This window comes from Oncorhynchus mykiss, chromosome 8, assembly GCF_013265735.2.
Source record: "Oncorhynchus mykiss isolate Arlee chromosome 8, USDA_OmykA_1.1, whole genome shotgun sequence".
In the NCBI taxonomy this organism is placed as follows: Eukaryota; Metazoa; Chordata; class Actinopteri; order Salmoniformes; family Salmonidae; genus Oncorhynchus; species Oncorhynchus mykiss.
Genome location: NC_048572.1, coordinates 3,229,829 through 3,239,357, shown reverse-complemented (window position 1 = coordinate 3,239,357; position 9,529 = coordinate 3,229,829). Strand labels below are relative to the sequence as shown.

The 9,529-nt window shown below is 49.6% G+C and overlaps 1 protein-coding gene across 1 annotated transcript in view; it reads right to left on the bottom strand.

Moving 5' to 3' along the window:
• Nucleotides 1-6,125: 6,125 nt before the first annotated feature.
• Nucleotides 6,126-9,529, bottom strand: part of LOC110529262 (XK-related protein 6) — a 107,336-nt gene continuing 103,932 nt past the window's right edge. Inside the window, exons 2-3 of the mRNA XM_036984564.1 lie at nt 8,540-8,736; nt 6,126-7,207 (exon numbers count right to left, since the gene is read on the bottom strand). Of these exons, the coding sequence (XP_036840459.1) occupies nt 6,237-7,207; nt 8,540-8,736 (1,168 nt within the window). The 3' untranslated portion in view covers nt 6,126-6,236. The remainder of the gene's footprint in view (nt 7,208-8,539; nt 8,737-9,529) is intronic.

Here is a 9,529-nt window from a genome sequence, read left to right as displayed (position 1 = left end):
ACCTTGATGGGCTTAACATGGCTAGACTAAATGGTTGTAGTCTTATAGCCTACACCCAGAGGTTTCAGCACCTCGTCATGGCAGTGCACCTCATTGCATGTCCTCACTTCAGTATCTCCAGTCATTCAGCCCCCCCCCCCCCCCCCCCCCCTTAGTAACCAGGAAGTGAAGGTTGGCATAGCAACCCCTCTGTTCTGCACCCAGGAACAGGAATTGAAGGTTGTCATGGGAACAGCACCATGGGATGGGTGAGAGGGCAGAGCAGCAACCAGGGATGGAGCCAAACTGTTGGCATGACAACAGGGCTGTGACACAGACACCTTTCCCTGTTTCACACAGTCTGTCCTCGTACTGTTTTCCACCCCTGGCAAGACCCTCTCGCCCGTCAGTCTCGCTCTCTCTCTCTCTCTCTCTCTCTCTCTCCCTCTCCCTTTCCCTCTCCCCTCTCCCTCTCCCCTCTCTCTCTCCAACCACCTGACCCCTGACCCCAAACTAACCTCTGAGGGGTCAGAGAGAACCCAGACCTTCACCATGCTGTGCAGTTCTCCCAGGTAGGTATCCCCCCCCCCCATGTCTAAGTCAGTACAGTACTAATGCTTAGTTAAAACTATTATCATGCCACAAAGACACACAATGTCTGAACACACACTATATTCAGAAAACTGGTTAAGTAAATGGAATAACTTTCATATGAAATGCATTCATTCACCTATTCCCATTAGTTGGTTTTGTGCACTAGCCCTCTCTGGAAATGACTGTTGACCTCCTAAAGAAGACCATAGTTGACCTCCTATAGAAGACCATAGAAGACCTTGTAAAGAAGACCATAAAAGACCACCCATAGAAGACCAGCCCCTCTAGACTCAGGAGTAGCTAGCCCCTCTAGACTCAGGAGTAGCTAGCCCCAGTGGACTCAGGAGTAGCTAGCCCCTCTAGACTCGGGAGTAGCTAGCCCCAGTGGACTCAGGAGTAGCTAGCCCCAGTGGACTCAGGAGTAGCTAGCCCCTCTAGACTCAGGAGTAGCTAGCCCCAGTGGACTCAGGAGTAGATAGCCCCTCTAGACTCGGGAGTAGCCAGCCCCTTTAGACTCAGGAGTAGCTAGCCCCTGTAGACTCAGGAGGGAACATGGCACATCTGTGAGTATTGTCTAGAGCTGGAGGTCAAGGGGCTAGGGGCTAGGGCATAGGGGCTAGGGCTAGGGAATAGGGGCTAGGGCATAGGGGCTGGAGTAGACAGTACAGCTCTATGTTTTGAACTGCCTTAGCAGTAGCCAGCACCGTTGACCTGTACTCCTTATACAGCAGTGGAGGCTGCTCAGGGGAGGACGCCTCATAATAATGTCTGGAACGAAGAGAATGGAATGCCTTCAAACACATGGAAGAATGTGTTTGATGTATTTGATACCATTCCACTAATTCCACAAATGCCATTACCACGAGCCGTCCTCCGTAATGAAGGTGCCACCAACCTCCTGTGCTATACAGTGTTCTCTTTCAGAGCACACTGCGAAGACCAGTTATACCTTTTAAAATGCAACATGTTGAGTAAAAACAAAAACACAAATACAGGGACACTCATCATCATCATCACCACCATCACCATCATCACCATCATCATTTCAACAGTAGAAAAGAACAGGGCACAACAATAAGACTGAAGTATTATACAGTATGACATATCAACACATGGTGGTCAAGGTTTCTGTTCTAAGAACCTGCAACAAGTATTTGCACCCCGATGAGCTTATTGATCAACCTAAGACCTCGTGGTAAAGTTGAAAACAGGAGGGGAAAGAAAGACATGCAGGTGGATGAGAAGGGGGGAGAAACAAAGAGGAGGAGGAGGAGGAGGAGGAGGAGGAGGAGGAGGAGGAGGGAGAAACAAAGAGGAGGAAGGAGAGGAGGGAGAAACAAAGAGGAGGAGGAGGAGGAGGAGGGAGAAACAAAGAGGAGGAGGTGGAGGAGGGAGAAACAAAGAGGAGGAAGGAGAGGAGGGAGAAACAAAGAGGAGGAGGAGGAGGAGGAGAGAGAAACAAAGAGGAGGAGGTGGAGGAGGGAGAAACAAAGAGGAGGAGGAGGAGGAGGAGGAGGAGGAGGAGGAGGAGGAGGAGGAGGAGGAGGAGGAGGAGGAGGAGGAGGAGGAGGAGGGAGAAACAAAGAGGAGGAGGAGGAGGAGGAGGAGGAGGAGGAGGAGAGAGAAACAAAGAGGAGGAGGTGGAGGAGGGAGAAACAAAGAGGAGGAGGAGGAGGAGGAGGAGGAGGAGGAGGAGGAGGAGGAGGAGGAGGAGGAGGAGGGAGAAACAAAGAGGAGGAGGAGGAGGAGGAGAGAGAAACAAAGAGGAGGAGGAGGAGGAGGAGGAGGAGGAGGAGGAGGAGGAGGAGGAGGAGGGAGAAACAAAGAGGAGGAGGAGGAGGAGGAGAGAGAAACAAAGAGGAGGAGGTGGAGGAGGGAGAAACAAAGAGGAGGAAGGAGAGGGGGGAGAAACAAAGAGGAGGAGGTGGAGGAGGAGAGAGAAACAAAGAGGAGGAGGAGGAGGAGGAGAGAGAAACAAAGAGGAGGAGGAGGAGGAGGAGGAGGAGGAGGAGGAGGAGGAGGAGGAGGAGGAGGAGGAGGAGGAGGAGGAGAGAGAAACAAAGAGGAGGAGGAGGAGGAGGAGGAGGAGGAGGAGGAGGAGGAGGAGGAGGAGGAGGAGGAGGAGGAGGAGGGAGAAACAAAGAGGAGGAGGAGGAGGAGGAGAGAGAAACAAAGAGGAGGAGGTGGAGGAGGGAAAAACAAAGAGGAGGAAGGAGAGGAGGGAGAAACAAAGAGGAGGAGGTGGAGGAGGAGAGAGAAACAAAGAGGAGGAGGAGGAGGAGGAGAGAGAAACAAAGAGGAGGAGGAGGAGGAGGAGGAGGAGGAGGAGGAGGAGGAGGAGGAGGAGGAGGAGAGAGAAACAAAGAGGAGGAGGAGGAGGAGGAGGAGGAGGAGGAGGAGGGAGAAACAAAGAGGAGGAGGAGGAGGAGGAGGAGGAGAGAGAAACAAAGAGGAGGAGGAGGAGGAGGAGGAGGAGGAGGAGGAGGAGGAGGAGGAGGAGGAGGAGGAGGAGGAGGAGGGAGAAACAAAGAGGAGGAGGAGGAGGAGGAGGAGGAGGAGGAGGAGGAGGAGGAGGAGGGAGAAACAAAGAAGAGGAGGAGGAGGAGGAGGAGGAGGAGGAGGAGGAGGAGGAGGAGGAGGAGGAGGAGGAGGAGGAGGAGGAGGAGGGAGAAACAAAGAGGAGGAGGAGGAGGAGGAGGAGGAGGAGGAGGAGGAGGAGGAGGAGGAGGAGGGAGAAACAAAGAGGAGGAGGAGGAGGAGGAGGGGGAGGAGGAGGAGGAGGAGGAGGAGGAGGAGGAGGAGGAGGAGGAGGGAGAAACAAAGAGGAGGAGGAGGAGGAGGAGGAGGAGGAGGAGGAGGAGGAGGAGGAGGAGGAGGAGGAGGAGGGAGAAACAAAGAGGAGGAGGAGGAGGAGGAGGAGGAGGAGGGGGAGGAGGAGGAGGAGGAGGAGGAGGAGGAGGAGGAGGAGGAGGAGGAGGAGGAGGGAGAAACAAAGAAGAGGAGGAGGAGGAGGAGGAGGAGGAGGAGGGAGAAACAAAGAAGAGGAGGAGGAGGAGGAGGAGGAGGAGGAGGAGGGAGAAACAAAGAAGAGGAGGAGGAGGAGGAGGAGGAGGAGGAGGGGGAGGAGGAGGAGGAGGAGGAGGAGGAGGAGGAGGAGGAGGGAGAAACAAAGAGGAGGAGGAGTAGGAGGAGGAGGAGGAGGAGGAGGGAGAAACAAAGAGGAGGAGGAGGAGGAGGAGGAGGAGGGGGAGGAGGGAGAAACAAAGAAGAGGAGGAGGAGGAGGAGGAGGAGAGAGAAACAAAGAGGAGGAGGAGGAGGAGGAGGAGGAGGAGGAGGAGGAGGAGGAGGAGGAGGAGGAGGAGGAGGAGGAGGGAGAAACAAAGAAGAGGAGGAGGAGGAGGAGGAGGGAGAAACAAAGAAGAGGAGGAGGAGTGAGAAAGAGTATGGAGTAGACTAGAGGACAGAACACAGACATTATCTGTCTAGCAGGGGATGCTGGAGGAACAATGAAACAGCAGGGAATGCTGGAGGAACAGTGAAACAACAGGGAATGCTGGAGGAACAGTGAAGCAGCAGGGAATGCTGGAGGAACAGTGAAACAGCAGGGAATGCTGGAGGAACAGTGAAGCAGCAGGGAATGCTGGAGGAACAGTGAAGCAGCAGGGAATGCTGGAGGAACAGTGAAACAGCAGGGAATGCTGGAGGAACAGTGAAACAGCAGGGAATGCTGGAGGAACAGTGAAGCAGCAGGGAATGCTGGAGGAACAGTGAAACAGCAGGGAATGCTGGAGGAACAGTGAAACAGCAGGGAATGCTGGAGGAACAGTGAAACAGCAGGGAATGCTGGAGGAACAGTGAAGCAGCAGGGAATGCTGGAGGAACAGTGAAGCAGCAGGGAATGCTGGAGGAACAGTGAAACAGCAGGGAATGCTGGAGGAACAGTGAAACAGCAGGGAATGCTGGAGGAACAGTGAAACAGCAGGGAATGCTGGAGGAACAGTGAAAGTCTTTGCATTGTTCTATTCTGTACATCGTTATATCTCATGTGCTTTTTGATGGTTGCTTTTCAACAGCCACCATGTGACCTCTAAACTTATTGGATTCATCTAGATATTTGACTATATTTCAAAATTTGAGTTGTTCGTTTCAATAACAAAACACAGTTCTTTGGAATGTCGGATAAACTCTTTTCACCCTACAACCGTTGGGTAGAAACACCTCTAAACATTGTGCCGTCCTCTTTGCTATAGAGAAATGCCTTGAGCATTTTATTACTGCTGAAAGGCATGTCAGAGGAAAGAAGAGTTGCGTCTAAACGAATGCTTGTCTCATGTGTCCCAGTATAAATTTCCACTGGGATTTATTGCCAACCGTCCATAGAAATAACCACATCGAGCATGCTGTTACAGACTGCTACCAGCAGAGGCCACTGTTTGTTACGCCACGGGTGGAATTTGTGCCAATAAACTCTGATTCAAGGTCAGTTTTGGTTGATTTCTCCTCAAACAGTTGAAATTAGGGTTGAGAGTTGATCCAAGACCTGTGTTTAGGGATAACCTCTGCAGAAAGTGTGAAAAGATACAACACATTTCCAGGGCTGGGAGAGAAGGTGATCGACATTCAAAGACTAGTCAGTCACATGTTGTGCAGACATTTTAAAATGTCTAAATGTGCCTATGTGTTCCTTTGTAATCTGATACCTGTGTGCTTCTCAACTGTAGGTCTGATGATTCTTTATCGGAGGCTGACGGGCTGTCGTTTGTGTTCAGCCGTTTAAAGAATTCAATTCCGTAGAGACATGGCAGTTGGTGTCTGCCACAGTGTCAACCCCCTCCTCCATCATTCTCATCACTGCACCAGTCACATGACAGGAACAACACATCCACTGCTAATATCATCATCATCATCATCACCTTCGTCATCACCCAACGCAGTATATATATGAACACACATCATAGTTACACAGACATACTTTATATACACATTCAGACAGACACACAGACAGACAGATAACGCCCCCCCGCCCCCCTAAGAGGGCTATATATCTCACTTTGAAAATCATCTTTCATATAAGATTAGTCCATTTTTTTCTCTGTATGTGTTATTTTTTCCCAAAAATAAAGTATGATTGTACTGTATGTGTATAGTCTTGACAGCTTCTTGGTAGAGTTGACAGCACACACACACACACACACACACACACACACAGGCTCATGTAGAGGGACTGGATGACTGGGAGAGCACCAGATATAGCAGAGGAGAAGATCCAGGAAGAACAGAACGAGAGAAAGAGGAGAGAGAGAGAGGAGAGAGACAGAGAGAGAGAGAGAGAGAGAGAGAGAGAGAGAGAGAGAGAGAGAGAGGAGAGAGAGAGAGGGAGGAGAGAGAGAGAGAGAGAGAGAGAGAGAGAGAGAGAGAGAGAGAGAGGGGGAGGAGAGAGAGAGAGAGAGGAGAGAGAGAGAGACGGAGGAGAGAGAGAGAGAGAGAGAGAGGGAGGAGAGAGAGAGGAGAGAGAGAGAGGGAGGAGAGAGAGAGAGAGAGGAGAGAGAGAGAGGAGAGAGAGAGAGGAGAGAGAGAGGAGAGAGACAGAGAGAGAGAGAGCGAGAGAGAGAGAGGGGGAGTGGGAGTGGGGGAGTGGGGGAGAAGGAAGGAGAGTTTTCCTTCAGAGAGAGGACTCGTACTGCAGTAGCTCATATAGGAGCGGCCCATCCCTATACCTGATGCCCGCCGCGTTGGGGCTGATGTACTGCAGCACGTTTATGGTCCTGCGGAGCCGTCGATCCACAAAGTGTACGTCCCAGGCCGGGTAACGCTTTCTGGGCATATCTATCTTGATGAGGGGCCCCTCTGGCCGGATGGGTCTCCCGGCCGCATCCACCGGCTCCGTGGACCTCACCTGGAACACAGGCAGACAGGTGTCCGTAGCCTCATCATCCTGCCCATTGTAATCCCCCGCAAAGGCCCGTGTTGGGGTGGCTTGAGAGGCTCGGGGGCCCGGGGTGGGGGCCATGGGCTCGGCTTCGGGGGGCAAGGGGAGGCCCCACAGCAGCTCAGCGCAGCAGGAGGAGGCCAGGACCCGGAGCCCGGGGCCCATGGGGTGCAACACCCCGTAATACAGCACCATGCAGGCCACGCCTGAGGCGAAGCACAAGAAGACGCCGCAGAGGGCGGAGCTGGCGTAGGCGTCGGTGGTGGCGGGGTCGCGGTAGGCGTACCAGAGCGCGGTGAGCACGGCGTTCTCCAGTAGCACCACGGTGTAGTAGGTGACCATACGGTAGCGCGTCCGACCCTCCCTCACGTTGAACCAGCAGAACACGTAGACCACACCCACCACCATGTTAAACAGAATCTCCTCCCACTTGGACATGCAGAAGTCGGTGCCACCGTGGATTACCCAGAAGGCCATGGCGCACCAGTGCAGCACCACGAAGATGCCGAAGTAGAGATGGAACACGGAGGCGAACAGGGCGAAGGAGAGGACCCGGGAAGAGATGGTGAAGAGACGCCAGAACAGGTGTACCAGGGCCCCACGGTAGCTCAGACTCGTCTTGTCATCACGGGAGTCACGCAAGAGCTTGTGATAGGAGGCCAGCACCCAGGACAGGGACAGGAGAGAGGCCAGCACAGACATACCTAGGGAGAAAGGAAAAGGATAAGAGTGAGAGAGTGGGAGAAAAGGAGAGAAAAAGAGAGAGAGAGAGAGAGAGAGAGTGAGAGAGAGAGTGAGAGAGAGAGAGAGGGAACAAAAGAAAGAGAAAGAGAGAGAGGGAGAGAGAGAGAGGAGAGAGAGAGAGAGAGGGGGAAAGAGAGAGAGAGAGAGAGAGAACGAGAGATAGAGAGAGAGAGAGAGAGAGAGAGGGAACGAGAGAAAGACAGAGAGAGAGAGAGAGGGAGAGAGAGAGCACTAGAAGGTAGATAGAAAAAGATGGAGAGAAAGAGAGAGAATAAAAGGTGACTATTTCTGTGTGACAGGGCAGGTGTTGTTCTGTAAGTCCAGTAAGAATGTTTGGAGCCGAGCAGAGAGCTGGAGCATGGGGAATCAATGTCTGCAGGACAGTCAAACTGTTTTCCACTCATAATGAATAATTCATCTCGACACTTTAAAATTAATTTATAACCTGAACCAACGGACAATCAAATTAATCACGTAATTTTAGCTAAACTAAACTATTAAATTAAATATTAAAATATAACATTTAAATGTGCTTATCCGTGTACAGTGCAGTGACAAAGTGAACAAAATGAAACTCTAAATATAGTGTGATATTCAGATATATTATGGCTGGTTGAATCACACTACTACGGTGTCCATATTAGGACATTCTCAGTCTCAGCATTACTTGTTTACTACACCAGTCCTGCTTCCCTAAGACAGTCCATGTTGATCGAGACATCAGCATGAACATCGGCAGTACAGTCGATGCTCTCATATCACCTGCAATGTGAAAAATGGTCCACGTCAACTGAGCTGCACAACACACTGCTGTGAAATAGTTGCCTTCACAGAGACTCAACATGTGTTATTTGTTGTAACATTCACATACTATTTTCACACAATAAACACTTTTGATTGAAAATGTTTAAAAAAATAAAAAAATAAAAACTTTGCAAGGGTTAATATCGAAATCCAAGTTTCGCGTCAAACTGAGAATTGAAGGAAACTAAAATACAAAAAAATCATAAAAATATGATGACAGTTGCTTATAGTACAAAATTCAACAAGGAATTTACTTATTCCAACAAAAATGTTTTAACAAAAACGGTGGAAGAGGTCAAACCAAAACCGGAGTGGTCCCAATGTGGATCCATGGGGAACCCCTCTAAATCTGCAGCGTCTCGGCCTGGTTTCTCCGGATATAATATGATAATATTTAATGTAATATAATAAAATAGAATCATAATATAATATAATAATATATTACATAACCCCCACACAGAGCCCTGGGGAACCCCTTTGTCTCTTACACTGCAGGGTCTCGACCCGGTTCCTCTGGATCATGATACAGAGCTGCAGGACCAGCTGAGGAGCTGACTCCAGGAAGGTCTCCAGCAGACGCAGCATGTTGACGTCAGCGTACTCATACATCATGGCCCAGTAGAACCGCCTCTGGTTCTCCTTCCGACGATGACTCTGGATGCCCAGGTACATGGTACGGATGTACCTGACAGAGGAAAGAAAAGAAAGAAAGAAAGAAAGAAAGAAAGAAAGAAAGAAAGAAAGAAAGAAAGAAAGAAAGAAAGAAAGAAAGAAAGAAAGAAAGAAAGAAAGAAAGAAAGAAAGAAAGAAAGAGAGAAAGAAAGAAAGAAAGAACGAGAGAAAGAAAGAAAGAAAAGAGAGAAAGAAAGAAAGAAAGAATGAGAGAAAGAAAGAAAGGAAAGAAAGAGAGAGAGAGAGAAAGAAAGAAAGAACGAGAGAAAGAAAGAGAGAAAGAAAGAAACAAAGAGAGAAAGAAAGAGAAAGAAAGAAAATAACATATAAAGGGGAGATTAGTCTATTTATACTGAATAAAACATATAAAGGGGACATGTAAAGTGTTGGTCAATGTTTCATGAAATGAAATATCACAGAAATGTTCCATACGCACACAATTATTATCTTATTTCTATAAAATGTTGTGAACAAATGTGTTTACATCCCTGTTAGTGAGCATTTCTCCTTTGCCAAGATAATCCATCCACCTGACAGGTGTGGCATATCAAGAAGCTGATTAATCAGCATGATCATTACACAGGTGCACCTTGTGCTGGGGAGAATATAAGGCCTGTCTAAAATGTGCAGTTTTGTCACACAACACATTGCCACAGATGTCTCAAGTTGAGGGAGCGTACAACTGGCATGCTGACTGTAGGAATGTCCACCAGAACTGTTGCCAGGGAATTAAATGTTAATTTCTCTACCATAAGCCACCTCCAACGTCATTTTATAGAATTTGGCTGTACATCCAACCAGCCTCA